The following is a 17,530-nucleotide window of genomic DNA, read 5'->3' as shown; positions in this document are numbered from 1 at the left end:
ATTCCATAATGCCTGATTATGTGACATGAGCTCTAGACAGCCATCACAATGGTTCTGCATTCAAACCCTACCCCCCTGGCATTCCCTGCTGCCTTGCAGGAGATTTGGGCTAGGACGTAATAATCTTCATTCGTGGAGGAGCTTCAAAAACAAAACAATTGAGCACATAAAAAATTTGAAAATTCTTAAAAATAGTCATATCTATTGGAGACTTTCACGATAAACTAAACAATGTCAAAGACACTAAATTGAACTTCAAAACTGCCAACTAAATGGAAGTTACAAACAGAGGAGCTTAAAAAGCTTTGATCCTGCACTGCTCAAACGTGCACACAATCATTCAGGTAGTTTTTAAAACACCTAGTTTATCAACACTTCCTTTATTTTGTACACCAGATTCACCAAAAAGCTTGCTATTTATAGGTTTTCTCTCAGGTATGAAAATCTCATGTACTGCCTGTTTAATGATTCAAAGATAACCATTAATGTATTTTACCTAAGGTATCATTGACTTGCAATGAGATAGTGTAGTTGCTTTCAATATCACTAAAGTCACTGTACATCTCTTGGTTGTCATCAGTTGTTTGTTCTGTGAAATTAACTTTGGATTACACTTTTTAAATTAAATTAAAATTATGAAAATATAATTATAGGCTTATTACACACTGTGTTTTGTGCTAGAGATTTAATATCCATCTGCCTGGCTTAGATCTAGATGTATTAAACTAAAAGAGCTACTGATTTCACAATTATCTGTGTCATGCTCAAAATAGATTGGCCATAGAAACAGATGACCATCTACCCAATAGATTGCAAGGTCTGAAAGGGGAAACTTTACTTTTTTTTCTGCTTGTTCAGGATTTCTATATGCTACCATCACAAAGAAGAAATAAGACACCAATTACAAAAACAAATAGATACAAAAACTCTTTTGTTCCTTTGGCAATCAAATCATTAAACAATTTGTTATTTGCTGATGTGAATTCCACATATAATGTTACAGGGGAACTGGGGTATGAAAGCATATTTTGTGTGCTATCGTATAAAATGTTTGCTTTTATACTGTATTGTTATTTGTACTGCACAATTTTAAAACAAATTTCCTCAAGGATAATAACGATTATTATTATTACTAATTTTGTTAAAAGTTAAAATTCTGAACAAAACAATCAGATGAACTAATTTGGCATTAACATTAGAAAAATTAATTTCTATGTGACTGCGAACTAAATGAACACCTACCTGATTATGAAATTTGCTGATAACCTCAAAAACCATATATTTTTTTCATTCACTCCTCAAAAACCATATATTTTTTTCATTCACTACCACCAATGTCAAAAAGATCCAGAGTTTTTCTGACTTGATCATCCTGAAAAGAGTGGTACTTCTTGCAGTTTTGATATTGTTCTTGAAGAATGAATTGTGAGCATATGTGTAAGGAGGTACAGTGTCTTTTTAGTACACTTCTGCCTATCATTGTTGTAATACTTACATATCTGGGGAGTAGTCATTTTACAGCGACTCAAAGGTAGTCAAAATAAGGTCCTCAATTCATGCTCATTCATGGCTATCAAGATTGTTTTTCTTCAAGAGATGGAAATTGTGTTGAGAATGGAAATCATGAAATAATTTTTATTGGTTCATTCAATTGGAAGTTTCGTTTGACAAGTGACCACGTCAGGGTAACTACTACGTATTCTGCAAATGTGAACCAGCTGGCTGGCGTCACTAGGACTGGTGTCATCCGGTGAGGTTAGCTAAGCATGTCAACCCCTCCCCCCTCCTTCCAATCAACTTTCCTATTAACAAATTCCAGTTAAAAAATATCGTTGGTTTGTTCTTTTCATTAAACAGTTAGCTAATCACTCACATTTCTTGACTGTTAGATAACTGTAAAATGAGAGGCGATTCTACTATAAAAATACATTTTTATGATATTTTACCAATTATGGAGATAATTTAAATAAAAGCACTGACTGAACATGTTTTCTTTATTAGACCTTAAATAGCTCATACTGATATGCCTTTTCATTATCCTATTTCGATTTGCAATGATGAATGAAAAAATGCAACCTTTTGTAACAAATATTTAAGGGTACAAACCCTTTTTAAAATGTGTTAATAATCTTAATATTCAAAAGCGTACAAGAAATAACTAAGCTTCATACCAAATTACAAGTTTCCTTTTCTGGATTTAAAACTTGTCAATAACTGCACCCTAAGTCAATATCTTTATGATTTTATTTATAGTAGACAGTAATGCCAGAATTGAAAGTTGTGTCTGTCCCTTTGCTGCCTTTAGATGAACGGACAGAGAAACTTAGATGGTGTGATCTTCATGTGCACAGAGATTGAGAAGGGGCCATATTGGTGGTGCAGAGATTGAGATGGTGTGGTCCTCATGTGCACAGAGATTGAGATGGTCTGATCTTTTTGTAGAAAGACTTACAATGTGTGATCATCATAGTTCATTGAGAGATTAAAATGGTGTGATCTTCATGTGCAAAGAGATTGAGAAAGGGCAATGTTAATGGTGCACAGATATTTAAGATGGTTGATCTACATGTACACAGGTATTGAGATGGTGTGATCTTCATGTGCACAGAGATTGAGATGAGGCAATATTGATGGTGCACAGAGATTGAAATAATGTGGTTTTCTTGTGCACAGTGATTGAGATGGTGTGATCAAGTGCACAGTGATTGAAATGGTGTGATCTTTATGAGCACATATATTAAAATGGTGTGATCTTTATTGTAGAAAGACTTACAATGTGTGATCATCATGGTTCATTAAGAGATTAAAATGGTGTGATCTTCATGTGCAAAGAGATTGAGATGGGGTGATCTTTGTGTATAGAATGACTAAGATGGTGTAATCTTGATGTTACAATGAGACATTGAGAATGGGTGATCTTTATGGTGCACAGAGACTGAGATCATATGATCTTCATGTGCAGAGAGACTGAAGCTACACAAAAATTGACAATGTTCCTCCTATCCTATCAAGCATTGAATCTATTGCTAATACTACTATTTTTAACACTGACACATACATAAAAATAAAAACGATATCTTCTTATATCTTTAAATCTTTATTACATATATAAATGTATAAAAAAGTGGAGGTAATTACTATAACATTTACTACTACTTTATCACAACATTTTCTCACGGCTATGGCCAAATTTTGATTCACAGTGCCCCCGCTGAGGGGAAGAAGAGGAAACCGTGTCTCATATTCTTTTCGACTGCCCCAGACTTGCTGATCTTTATCTGGGAAACCAAAGTTGTCGACCTGTATGGTGACATGTATGCACTATGCAGGACAGCGGGGTTTCTGTCCAGGGCTTTTGCAAGAGAGGATGAGCCCTCACTCAAATGGATGATGATGATGATGTTCACAACATTTTTAAAAAAATGTAGTTACACAATTTTGATATGAGACAAAAATGAATCAGAAAAAAAAATATGTAAAAAAAATTTTGTATTTCACTTCCTTAGATTAAATACAGTGTTTAGATTAACATTTACAAAAACTTCAAATCAAGTGTAACAACTGCTTAAAATTATAAATGATTGAGATCTCTTTCTTTCTCAAAACAAACACATAATATAAAAGGAGGTATATTGTAAAGTAAGCTGTACTTGATAACATAATAGAAAATATACATTAAATTAGTCTTAAAAAAATTAACATGATCTAGAATTTTAACACAAGTACTGAGGTGGCAGTGTGATAAGATGCTTAGCTTCCTTAATGGGGGTCTCGAGTTTGAATCTTGGTGAAGACTGGGATTTTGAGTTTCAGAATTTTAGGGTGCCCCTGAATCCACCCAACCCTAATGGATACCTGGTCTCAGTAGAGAAAATAAAGGTGATTCGTTGTAGTGCTGGTCACATGACACCCTCACAACCGTTGGACATAGAAACAGACAAACTTTACATTATCTGCCCCTGCAGGTCACAAGAACTGAAAGGGGTACTCATATTGTCTGAAGAAAAACAGACTACATCAAGCTATAAATGGTAAGAACTTCAAAATTATTTTTTGAATAATTAGGACTGAAAAGTAATTGAAAATCAACTAAAAATATTGAGTGTTTTAGTTGTTGTTTTATTTTTACTTCTTTATTTCATACTAGCAATGTTTGTATGTTTTAATCAAAAAAGTTTTTTCTAAATAGACTCAACAATAATTGTTAAATGACTTTTGTTTTCATTTTTTAGACTACTCAATCACCTACTTCACTATTCAAAAAGTTTTTTTGAAAATAATCTATTGTTTCAGTTGTTTCCCTTGCTGCAAAATACATTGAGTAAAATATACAATAGCTGCCAATTAAAAATGAAAAAAAACAAAAAAAACAACAGCAACAGAAATCTTTTAAATGTTGTTTTTAATCTAAACAATAGAGTTTAAATGTTGAAGGTTGCAGTATCCAAAATGGGACAAAGTATTCCTGAATTCCCTTTTAGGACTTCCCTTATCCCCATGTTAATAACAGGAATAGTTAACTTTAAACAAGTATAATAAATCAATATGAAAACTACAATAAACATTGTTATATGAGCAATATTTTTGTTTAGCAGAAGATAGGATTTATTTATCACTAACTAAAAAGTATATCTAATATTGTAATAATAGGCCTATATACAATAATCATGGTAAAGTTCTTTAAAAAAAAAATTCACAGATGTTATATGAAATACCTTACTTTCTAGTTAGTCTTATTTTGTTCTCTTTCTTCATTCAATGTTCATTTTTTTATTGTCCCAATGCTCTCAGTAAGAGATGTTCATTTAATAACATGCACACCATATAAAAAGAAAGTGAAATTTCTAAAAATTTTATTTGTGCTAGCTACACATTGAAGATCACAGCCCACTAAAATAAATTTCTCAATAAAGTAAATGTAATAATCTCTTTGTCAGTTACACAAAATGTTTGTAAAAATAATTAGTTAAAAGTTATACCTGATATTGGACATTTCTTGGCAGACGTTTCTTGAGCACTCTTGTTTACCTAAAGTTAAGATAAACAATTTTTTAAAAAGTTATAACAGACCTTACATAAGTACCGTAAGAACAAAGTAACATTAATGAATTGTGTTTATTTCCTTGACTTGTTTCAGGAGTTTCTTTCACAATGTGTAATTCAGGTAGGTTTTGAGGTTGGGACTATTACAAGTACAGTCCATAGTGCATTCCTCATGACCCGTTGAAATATAATTGTTTTTAAGTCAAACAATAAGTTTGCTTTTAACCGATTTTCGAGGTAGAACATTGTATGTGTTAATGTTGATTTGTAAGCATTGAAACTGTAGTTTTAACTTTCTAATTATTTTTTTTAATACAAGTCAATAGATTACAACAAAAAGAAAATGTTATTAAATGCTGATATATCATTTGTTATTTGGTTTAGGATTGTATTATAAGTAAGCCTGTAGGAGAAGAAAAAAAAAGTAAATGTTGCAAGTTGCTTAAGAACACTATCATTTTTAGCAACTTATTTTTCAACAATCAAAAGTGTTATTTTTCTGGGAACAATTCTTCACAACCATTTTCTGTGTTTTTGATGATGGAGATGTGTATATGTCAATTGATTCTTGTCCAAGGAAGTACTCAGTTTTTATATATTGATTCTTTTTTTTTTTTTTTTTTGGGGGGGGGGGGGGGTTGGCATTGAGTCTGCTATGTCACATTATATCAAGCATTGTTTGATGACATTAATTATTGCTTTTTGCTATGATTTTCAAATATTAGTAATTACACTGGCGATTGTTCTTCAGTTATCTTTTATAGAGCCTGTATATTGCTAGTATGAGTGCGTTGTTGTTTTCTCAAGTCAGAGTAGCTGTTGACACATTGTTAGCTTGGTGTTGGCTTTTGATGGTTATGTGTCATGTTAGAGTGAGGCTCCATGTTTGACAGGTGTAGGTCACCTAGTTTAGCTATTACTATTGTAACATTGTAATATTTTGAGATTGATCAATGGGAAATAACCCAATTATTGTTATCAAGAAGCGAGTATGTACGAGTTACTTTTATTGGATCAAGAGTGTTATGAAGCAAAAGATAGGCAGTCGTATGCTAGAAAGAGAGAGAGAGAGAAAGAGGTCATGTTTTGGTTCATTGTAGTTGAAAAGTGGGAAGCGTGGTCGATAGGCTAAGTGCGCTTGAACTTGGCTTGGCTTGGCTACCTAGAAGGGGGCTCGAGGTTCGACACCCGACTCGGGCAGAGTTGTGTTTACTGAGCGCCTAAAGGCAGCACAGAAAACCAACTCCTAGATACCCCCTCCCCCCCACCGGTCCACAAATGAGATTGGACCAAAAGCGCTCTGAGCATGCTATAAGCATGAAAGTAGCGCTATATAAAAGCTATAATAATAAAAAAATTTTAAAATTCTAAATTTTATAACATTTTTAGAAAGTGATATTGATATTTCTTGTATTAATAGTTAAGTCCATCTTATTGAACAAGAAGTATTATTTTATTCAAAAAATTATAATGTGCAGCATAAATTAAAGTTATTTATTTATTTGTTGGAGTGACATGTGAATGGTTGAATAACACTTAGAGATCTTAGATCTTGATAACACTTAGAGATCTTAGATCTTGATAACACTTAGAGATCTTAGATCTTGATCTATTAACAGTTTATTGTATGTTGGAGAAACTCAAAAAATAAAAATAGTTTTCATATAAATTGTAACAACCAGTGTAATAAGTTGTATGTTATAACTATAATATTATTTAAATACTTTTATAGGTACTATGCACTATATTACTCTTTATGGACTGGATATTCTATTATTATATTATTATTATTATTATACTGAACCATAATCTTCAAATACAAAAACAAAATTTAATAAAATACTCTGAAAGACACAACGATAAAGGCACATTCCTCGTCCCATATGCTAGGACAAATTTTTACAAATGCTCCTTTTTCCCTAGTGCTATTAGAGCATGGAATGGGTTGCCTGAGCTAGCCAGGAAAACCAGTGACTTGGCAGAATTTAAGTCATTGGTTAATATGCATGACTAAATGCATGACGCGTAGGACGTAATCATCTTCTTTTTTGAAGTAACGTCTGTATTATATAAGATAAGAAGATAAGTGTGTGAAGTTGTTTTGGTTTAGTATTACATGCCTGGCACTTATGTATGTACTTAATATCATTGAAATATTCATTCTTCATTATTAGAAATTCCGTTAGTTAACCTCATCAGTTGTATGGCATTCCCGCATACAATCCAAAGAGCCGAATAGGAGTTTACCCTAGCAAGGGAGATGGGAAACCAAGGAGCTGTGGGTAAGTGGCCTGCTGCCTAACAAGGAGCTCAAGCTCCAATCCTGATGTAGACCAGACCAGGATTTTTTTTTACTGGGATACAGCTCTAGCTGGGTTGTTCACTGGGCCCCCAGCCACTACACAGAAATATTCTCCTTACCTCCTCTCACTTACAAAAAGAGATTGGGTCAGAGTGACAAAAAGAGATTGGGTCAGAGTGACAAAAAGAGATTGGGTCAGAGTGACAAAAAGAGATTGGGTCAGAGTAGCAAAAAGAGATTGGGTCAGAGTGACAAAAAGAGATTGGGTCAGAGTAGCAAAAAGAGATTGGGTCAGAGTGGCAAAAAGAGATTGGGTCAGAGTGAACTGAAAGATGTCCCTACACTTTAGCAATTAAAAACAAGAAAATATAAAAAAAAACACTTTTTTAAAAAACAAATCTTATATTAAGTGTACTTGTATCAATTAGTTTGGATCAGTCATGTAATTAAATTTGTAATACATCTAGACTAACAATAAAAAAAAACATATACAAATTTGTTTTTAAAAAGGGGGAATGTCCTGAATTTGAACTCATGGCTTAAGCCTTCTGAGGCTTTTCAAGCCAACACGGTAACCACTCTGCTAGTGGAGAGCCTACAAACATGGAAGATTGTATAGTTAGGTATTGTTTCTATAGTCTCGTCCTATTTTTAATGTTGTGTTCACTAAGACTTAGATGACGACCTATAAAGGGGACTTAATCAGCTTATACCATCACTTCAGTAAAGTACAAATTTTTTCCCTTGTTTGAAATACCAAAAAAATAATTAATTACCAATAGTTAATTAACTAATTTTTATTTTTTTATTTTCTTGTGTTGTCAAGTAAAAGAAAAAATTGTGCAAAATTTCAGCTTGATCTGAGATTTGGTGTGGGACAAATAATGTGTACAAGCTTTGTACCAGACAGACAGACAGAAAAGAGTTGATGTTAGCTTTGTAAAAAGAAACAGAATTACATAAATACTAGGCAAATAATGTATTTAAGAAACTTACTTTTACACTCTGAACTTCTGATTTCAGTAGGGAAAAGTCTCGTTCTAAAGACATTACTTTCTGGGTCATTTCTAGCTTCAGGGCATGCATCTCTTGCTTTAATGATTTGCATCCATCACAAGTAGACTGTGATCTTTCATGATCTAAAGTAAAGACACATAAGTAAAAGTACATTAAAAGCCAGCCATGTATTTCCGAATTAGATATTCATCTCATTGAAAAGAAAAATTAAAAGTTAACTCTTATGAATCCAATTTTGTCATGTGCATAATAATTAAAGTTTAAATTCAAGGAATGTGTTTTAGTGATTTTATACATGTATATTCATTTCTTTTTATGTCTAAGAAATAAAATAGTCCATACATTAAATAGTCCATACATAAAATAGTAGTAAGGGGCAGGGCATGGTGGCTGAGTAGTAAAATGTTTGGCTTCTGAATGCATAGTACTTGTTTGAATCTTGATGAAGTTTTTAAATTTCATGATTTTTAAGATGCTGAGTCCATCCAACTCTTCTGGTTGACTGCCATTATTTTGGGATAGTTGTTGGTTAGTCTTTGTGCTGGCCACATGACACCCTAGTTAACTAACGGCGAAAAAGAAAAGCAACAGATGACCTTTACATCATCTTCCCTATTCCCTATAGATGGCAAGGTCAGACAAGGGTACTTAAATATACTAAAATAGTAGTTTGAGGAATGAGGATAGTAATAGTTAAAGAGTCTTGTACACCCTAAACTGTCTAGAATACTGGGACTGAAAATGTGATTTTTTTTAAATTAGTATTCCTAAAACTATTATTACTCTTAGTCCCATTGAAGAATCTGCAACAGAATTAAATGACAATATTACGCATACCAAGATTGGGATGACAAGGAAGCCAATACAAGGAAAGCGCAGACAAGGACGTCCTCGTTTAACATAAGTTGGCGCCACATTATCATGGTGGACTTTTAGTGCAGTAGACACCAGGTAGGAAGAGGCTTTAGACTTTATGCCAGTAACAGCTAGATCTTTGTGAGAGACAGCTTGCCGCCCAATGCGCCTAATCGGATGGGAGGGTCTAAGTCTAAGTAAGTAAGTAAAGTACATTACCTAAGTGACGAATAATTTGTCGTGATCCTGAGTAGTTGCTGAAGCTTGACCTTTCGGAATAGTTGCTCTCATTATCACTATAGTCGCTATACATTTCTTGGTTGCCATCAGCTGATTGTTCTGTAAAATTAAACTTAGGATTTTGATTTTTGATAGTAATAATACAGTATCACTTAAAAACAAGAAAAATATAAAAACTACTTTTTAAAAAAGTCAATTCCTCCTTTACAAAGTTTATAGAGGGATTATTTCGCTCGTAATATTAAGCAAATGTTGGATTTTAAGAAACAGAACTTTCTTTACTCTATACCATTATCCCCTCCCACCCTTTTCCATTTCGGAAGAAAAAAAATTCTATGAAAAAATGATCACCTACCTAGGCCATTAAAGCGGCTGATAATCTCAAAAACTTCATTTTTTCTCCAATCTTTACCACCAATCTCAAAAAGATCCAGAGTTTTTCTGACTTGATCATCCTGAAACGAGTGGTTCTTCTTGCAGTTTTTATGTTGTTCTTGAAGAATGAATTGTGAGCATATGTGTAGAGATGTGCAATGTCTATTAGTACACTTCTGTCTGTCATTATTATAATATTTGCACACTTGAGGAGTAGTGGTTTTGCAGCGGCTCAGAGGTAGTTGAAACAGGGCCCGCAATTCACGCTCATTTAATCCATCAAGGTTGTTTTCCCTTAGAAGATGTAAATTGTGTTGGGAAAAGAAATCATGGCCAAACATGCATTTTCCTTTTCGACCAAAATGACATGCCTCGTTTGACTTCAGAAGAAAAGTGCGACAAAGGTGTAATGCACCGCACTGACCATCACATTTTTTATTTCGTCCATCTCTTCCTTGTCTACAATGAAAAGCACAAAGAGCTAGCTTTGTATGTACACGTATTACCTCGTTACCAAGGAAACCGTAGGGGCTTGATCTGTTTTCAATTGTAAAGTTGCTATCCTCATCGTTTAACACCCTCCAAATATCATCCTGTTGATTTCGTCTAAAATGCTTACTAAATAATTGACTAAAAACAACCTCTCCGTGTTCATATGAATTTATAATCTTTACTAATTTAGATGCAATAGTAGTTGGCAAATGGGCGTGGTTATTTCTTTCTGAATTAAAATCATCTAGAAAATGTGATCCCGGACGAAAATGCTCGCTAGGCCCTCTGTAAGCCATGATGAATCAGAAATAGTTTTTTAAAAAATATTTTAAGTCTGTTGTTTTTATCAACCAATGAAGTCTTTGCAACCAAATTCTGAAAGAAAATTTTTTAGATTAGCTCTTTAATAATCACTTGAGATTTCTTGAACTTTATTTCTTTTTGTCCCCTCCCCAATCTCTCTCTCTCTCTCTCTCTCACACTCTCTGGTCGCTTGATTTCTCTCTCTCTTTGTTTATCTATCTAGGCCTATCTATCTATCTATCTTTCCAGTGCTTTTTTTTTTAACAAAATAGGTGCCCGTACTCAGGGATAGATCGCCTAACTTTTAACAACTATTAAACTAATATTAAACGATAAAATGCAAGAAAATTAGGCTAATATTGTCCCCACATTGAAAAAGGGACCGGTACGCCGTACCGGTGCATATCGTCACCAAAAAAAGCACCGTATCTATCTATATAAACAGTGGCATAGCTAGGGTGGGGGAGGAGGGGGAGAATTTGAAGATTGTTTTTAAATAAATTAAATATTACATCACTGCACAATAATCTTGCTTTTCACGGTTGTTATATAAGTTTGTGACCCTGTTGTATGTATTCCACACAGATTATTAACACTTTCCGTGCGGGGTTACTCTCAATTTCAAGGAGTAACTTCCATAGCGCTGACTAGTGCCGTGTTACTCTTAGGAAGTAACTTGGTATATAGGGTAGTTTATTTCATCATCTCTATCATATAAGAAGAAACCCGATAAGAGCACTGACAACAAAGGAGACCATGAACGTGCCGAAGAAAAGTTTCACTATTCAGATGATTCAAACAAAGATACAGCAGTCGAAGAAGTGAAACTGCCTCTTGGTGAGAGAAGTAGTGCTAAAGAAACTCCAGGGAAATACCCTTTACCAAAGTCAGAGAAAACATCTGAAGTGTGGACACCTTTGGGTTTCTTCTTGAGCTAAAACACCTCTTGCAGTCTATGGATGATGACACGCTGATGAAAAACTGTGTTACTTTTTCCTGTTTGACGAAATACAGGCAAATCGCTTGTTCAATGATGTCATTGATACATGAGCACTTTTCATCAACAAACCAGTACCACAATAACCAGCTGACATATTGAGGAAGCTGGCTTCATAAGGTAATGATGTGTGATCAAACCATTGGAATACTGTTAACTCAGACCACTTCCATTATGAAAGATCATTCTCAAAGCTCAAGTAAATTAAAAACTATCTCTGGAGCACAATGACGCAGAAAGGCTAAGCATGGCTTTAATGTCAGTGAAGTCACAAATACTAGACAGTATCGCTGTAGATGATGTTATAGATGCTTTTGCTGCAAAGAAATCACGACATGTAGCAATATGAATTGAGATTTGTCACTTGTGAATTATTTCGCCAATAAACAACGGTATTATTCATTAAAAGAGTCTTAATATACTGTACTGATTTGAATGTAGGGTTATATATTTATTAAGTACATTATCTCATGTCATGATGTCGAATGTCAAAATGCAAGGGGGACCCCAAAGAGGTTAAGCACGTCCACCAGTTGACGATAGAAAAGATATTAGAAAGTTCTTCACGTGCCATTGTCTGAGACGAAACGTTGATTTGTATTGACGGACCACTGGCAGCAGCAAGAAAACAAAATATACGAGCAGCAGCATGAATTAACCGCAGATATCTCAGGCACAGAACAGATGAGTTTAAGCGTTTGATTCGTCGGTGGCTATTGTACTCGAGAAGGATTCATTGGTTTTGTCACTGTTGTTATGAGAGACGCACTGCCTGTGTCTAACGTCATTGTCCGCGAAAACATTATGTACATTTTTCACATCGACAACTTACTCAGCCAAGGCTACGATGGCTGCCCCGAGGTGGCTAGCCTTCAGAACTGTGTTCTGGCCAGAATTCGTGAAAAATATCCAAAAGCAGACCTTGTCGGTTGCGCGTCCCACAGACTTAAACTTTTTATCATTGACCCCAATGACGTTTCAGATGTACGTACTGCTATCATCAAGAATATTATCTATTTCTTCCATAACAGTCCCAAGCGAGAGCATTCATACTAAATTAACCTCTTTTGTGGGAGACACTAGCGCTTTAAGTCACAACTTTAAGATGATCGTTGACTGTTTGGTGTATTTTAGAATAACGGCAGTAAGTGAAACTAGACAAACTGCATAGGCCTATGTGTAATCAGTGCCTGCTCTCAAGTGTTTCTGATTTGTCTTTGAATTATCGTCAAATGTTCATTCGTTCTTAAACTATTTTCCGTGATGTTACTGTCTGTCCACAGTAACATAGTAGCCACCCAACATCACATCAGCAGTCACATTAATGACATAATAAAAACCCAACTTGACCTTGTTAACGAACACTTCAGGGATGGCATCTTGAGGAAAGCGATACTGCTGGCAGATACACTTGGTACCCGGGTATTCAGTTGCAGCTGTCGAGAATTGGCAGTCGACAGAAACCGAGCAAAAACCAACATGTTTGGATTTAAGGATTATTACAGAACCGTATCTTGATTCGTTGGTTTATTCATTAACGTCTCGCTTTTCAAGCAATAATAATGCTGAGTTCAACTTGTTTTGTCTAGCTTACATCCTAAAACGATGCAAGAGCTGCAACGTAAAGAAGAATAATACAACTGCCAGATAAGCGTTTATCACCGGCTTGTCCATCGAGATGAGAAGCAATGCAGTAGTATACAATTATGGACAGTTTTGGCAGTGTTTAATTTTTTTAAATTTATTTTTGGTTGATCGACCCTAGGGATGCACGGGCCGCACGGATAAACTTACCAAAGTGTACAGTAAATAGTTTAATCACATGTTGTTGTTTTTTTTTAATTTATTTCCTGAAACAAGTATTAACAATGAACTTAATATTGCATAGGAATGGGGGGGGGGGCACCATTTCTTTTCTTTAATATTCTCTGTAGTAAAAAAGTTGAAGCTACGACTTTGAGCCATATGTGGCAGCTTGCAGCCCCCTGCAAAAAATCCTGCAGGCGCCCATGTTTGTGTGTGTGTGTGTGTTTTACGTCCAAAACCCGAAATCGGCAATCTAGCCAGCCATTGCGCGAAATCCGAGAAATGGCTGTCTAATTAATAAAAGAAGTCACAGTGGTGACAGCAGGGGCAGGGCATTCTCTTTAAAAACAAAAAAAGCAGCAGCAAACTGAAAATTATCGTCACAGCAAAGCCAACAGATATTACACAAGAATGTGCTGCTACACCGCTTAACGGACAGTCTTACGTTAGCACTGGTCATTGGCCATGTAAATCCCCAGACTTTCGCGAAGTGGCCGGCCAAAGTAGAACAAACACTTCTGATTTCAAGTACATTGGGTATTGGCCATACGCCTTCATACTTCGGTTTTGGCAGTAACATGGGTGATCCAAAAAGAATGCGCCAAAATTGTAATTATTTGTGAGTAGGCCTAGTTTTCATATCGGCTTGATGTTGTCTATGCCGCCGGTAGTGGTGGCAAAGCATGAAATAAAAACTTGAAGTTATGTACTTTCTTTTTTTTTAAATATAGCGCAATGGTTTTTGCGCATTTAAAAAAATATTCTCCAGGATAAAGCCTACACCGCTCCCCAGATCCCCTTGCATCTCCAATCTGGTCCAGTACCGCTTAGGCCTATAAGCCTACAAAAACATGTAGAGTACGAAACACAATATATATTACCGGAAAGATTTAGTAAAATTTGATTACTTCTAAAACTAGATCTAGTGTTAATATACTGTATAATGTATGAAAAAGTGGCTACATTTGAAATTTATGTTATATGAATTTAAGTTTCTTTTCTTTTTTCTGTACATTCTTAAAACCTTCCCACACCGTGGGAGTGTAAGCGCTCCTTCTGACCCCCTTGCAGCTTCTTAGAATAAACAAGGTTACAAAGACAGTTTGTGTGGAAACACAAACTCAAAATCCGCCCCCGAAGAGGTCCACCCGGGCAAGTAAAAATTCAAGTTTCAATATTTTCAGAAAGAAAATCAAAATTAAATTCGATCAAAGACAAATGACAGAAGAATGGAGAAAGAAGGTTGACAGATCTTGTGTGATGCCCCAGCGGTCCAACAAACCAAAGGATAGGTAAAAGTGAATGTGAAGTTAGATGTGAACGTGGCCTAACTGACGTCTTATAATAAATATCTAATTGATCTCATTGTTTTGTAATTATTCTATCCTAAAAAAAAACCATTTCCGTAAAAAAAAATAATTCCTTTAGTTAAGTGTTCTATGCTCTCTATGAAGCAATGCAGCTCACGCAATCATAAAAACTACTTATTATTTGTTGTTTTAAATTATATCAAACTTATATGCATACTAAACTGATTTTTTTCTCTTTAAAAAAAGTAAACATTTATATTTAGGTAGCCTAGATGTATAGTAGTTTATAGTAGGACAGAACTTACATAACGAAGCATTAAAAATGTAAATAAAAAAAAATCTAAAACCATTTGCATAAATGTGTTACAAATATGGCAAATAATTAGTATATATTGTTTATATTTATAGTGAATAGTTGTAAAAGTAGTGTATTTTTATGAAAAAGACTGCTTTAATAAGTGATTTTAAAAATTAGATTTTTCCCTTTTAGAAAAGAAAAAAGTAGCCGTTACATCAGAACTTTTAATGGACTAAAATATTATGATGTCGGATTTTCACTATCTTTTCTAGTTTACGCGATCTAAACGGGCCGGACGGACGGACAGTCATTTCACACAAAACTAATATTATAGCGTCTTTTCCCCTTTCAGGGGCCGCTAAAAAAAGGGTGGGGGGGGGGGGATAAAAACCGATAATATTTTTCTCATTTAGCCTAAGGTTCACTACTGGTAAAAGTTTGAGAAACACTGATCTCAATCTATGAGATCTTGATTTCAATATAAATCATATATTATAGACTTTAATAGACTATATAAATCTACTTATTATATTATAGCCTATAAATAGTATAATGTATTTATTATATATATAGTTTGATTACATGAGATCTAGATCTATATTGAAAAAGATTGAACTATAGAAAGCGAGTTAATTAAAAATCTTTTTCTTTACCTTAGTAGATCTAGATATATAGACTTACACTATACACTATGATAGACTTTTTTATTGCTAAACTTCTATCAGCACCAGATTTATTCAGAATAATGTATCCTTCTATTCCAGGAAAAATTGGAACTGGTCGTAGACCAATTGGAATAATCCTGTCTCTATATTATTTATAGTTCCAGATCATCATTGGGTATTCCCGAATTCCGTTTTCTTTTTCAGTTTTTGTTTTAGTTTACATGGTTATCAAAATATAGATATCGTTGTTGTTGTTATTGTTGTTTTAATGTCCTTTGTAGAATCTATTATTATTAAAAAGGAAAGCCACCTAATAAAGGCCTTTAATAAATAATAACACTGAAGCCTATAGTAGTTGAGCTGTAGACAGATATATACCTATATATTATATAGATAGGCTATATAAATATATAGGCCCTAAATATATATATCGACATCGATCGAGCGATTGTCTTATTCAGTTCGAACTCTCCCAAATACCACAATCATCTCTTTTACGTCATGCAGAAAGTTTCGACGGCCATCATTATAGGGCCTAATAATCTTTAATTCTTAAGCTAATCTATTATAGGGCCTAATAAACTTTTGTTTCTTAAGCTAATCTAGGCTAATAGCCTATATATATTATAGGGCCTAAAAATCTTTATTTCTTAAGCTAATACTTACTCCGAAACTTGTAAAACAAACATAAAATGCAAAGCATCAAAAGCTGAAACGCTAGAACAAATTCCTACAAATGCTCCTTCTTCCTTAATGCCATTAGAAAATAAAATGGGTTGCCTAAATCAGCCAGGAAAACCAAGACTTAAGTCGTTGATTAACATGCATGACTATAGATTGACACATGAAATGCGCAGGTTTTATCTTCTTTTTTCAAGTAACGTCTGTAATAAATAAGATAAGACACGACATTTTCTTGGTACTTTTTTAAAATTAGAAAATTAGAGCAGTGTCGGTGCGTAGGTTATGGTATTATAGCACCAATGTTTATTAAGTGCACACTTTTTTAACGCACTTTCTTTGTTGCCTTGCTTGTAAGTTTATGGAGTGGTTTTGTTATGCTGGTGTAACGTTTGTTGAGATTCTTCTGTGTTCCCCAGTTTAGGGCGAGTATCTAAGGCATGACTGCATTTCGCAGTTGTTTTCGATGCCATAGTATACTAGACCTTTTTAGTTTGTCTGTACTTTTGTCTTTACAGGGAGTTAGTATGGGATTGGAAGTCTACACTGGAGACTAGAGTCAGCAGTGTGTTGTATTGTGGAACGTTGATGTGTACGTTGTGGAACAGCAAGGTGTAGAATTATTGTTTAATTCATATATCCACAATATTAGAATGTTTCAAATTCAATGTCATTACTCCATCAGTTTGTCATCATAACTTGAATTCATATCATTAAACAATTATACATTATTAACAGTGAGTTATTTATTGTGAGCACCAAGGTGCCTGTTGAATGTCAGGGGCCCGGGCAAAAGAACTAAGGCTTTAACACAACCCTGACAAGCAGTGCTTGGGAAGTTCCTATTTTTCAGCCTTTCTTAAGTTATAAGGATTAAATCTGTATATCAATGCTGTTCTCGCGCATGGATAGTTCAAAAATTGTATAGTACAGAAGTTTGAGATCACCTTTCAACAGTGATGTCATCTTTAAAATTGCACTACATAAGTCTTTTATAAGTGTGGTATTGGGGGCCTACTAATGAAATATAATAGAGATACTTCATATCTAGTGATTGCATGACGACTGTTAATTATTTTTCTTGTTTGTAGACTATATTGAAATATTGACTTTGGGATGTCATTCACATTCTTTTGTAACATTTTT

The 17,530-nt window shown here is 34.4% G+C and overlaps 1 protein-coding gene across 3 annotated transcripts; it reads right to left on the bottom strand.

Annotated features, from left to right (window-relative positions):
* Positions 1–3,078: 3,078 nt before the first annotated feature.
* On the bottom strand, positions 3,079–15,826 carry LOC106053541 (uncharacterized). 3 transcript variants are annotated; one of them, XR_008774434.1, is made up of 6 exons: positions 15,720–15,826; positions 9,813–10,699; positions 9,437–9,556; positions 8,342–8,484; positions 3,844–5,028; positions 3,079–3,758 (listed from the first exon to the last, which is right to left on the bottom strand). XR_008774434.1 is itself a non-coding variant. In XM_013209107.2 (5 exons), exons 2-5 carry the CDS (start codon positions 10,618–10,620, stop codon positions 4,963–4,965), a joined length of 1,137 nt encoding a protein of 378 aa, XP_013064561.2. In that variant the 5' UTR covers positions 10,621–10,699; positions 15,692–15,818; the 3' UTR covers positions 3,079–4,962. The 3 variants fall into 3 exon arrangements, 1 of the variants encoding a protein (XP_013064561.2); XR_008774433.1 differs by having other exon boundaries at positions 15,692–15,818; XM_013209107.2 differs by having other exon boundaries at positions 3,079–5,028; positions 15,692–15,818.
* Positions 15,827–17,530: the final 1,704 nt, after the last annotated feature.

This window comes from Biomphalaria glabrata, chromosome 13 (assembly GCF_947242115.1).
Source record: "Biomphalaria glabrata chromosome 13, xgBioGlab47.1, whole genome shotgun sequence".
NCBI classification, from domain to species: domain Eukaryota; kingdom Metazoa; phylum Mollusca; class Gastropoda; family Planorbidae; genus Biomphalaria; species Biomphalaria glabrata.
This window is presented reverse-complemented; position numbering and strand designations above follow the sequence as displayed.

Bases quoted from the DNA above. Each gene is read 5' to 3' on its own strand.
- LOC106053541 (XM_013209107.2), bottom strand. From the start codon at position 10,620: ATGGCTTACAGAGGGCCTAGCGAGCATTTTCGTCCGGGATCACATTTT. The intron at 9,557-9,812 runs GTAGGTGATCAT...TTAATTTTACAG, and splicing joins CAGCCGCTTTAATGGCCTAG to AACAATCAGCTGATGGCAAC. The intron at 5,029-8,341 runs GTAAGTTTCTTA...TCTTAACTTTAG, and splicing joins CAGAAGTTCAGAGTGTAAAA to GTAAACAAGAGTGCTCAAGA.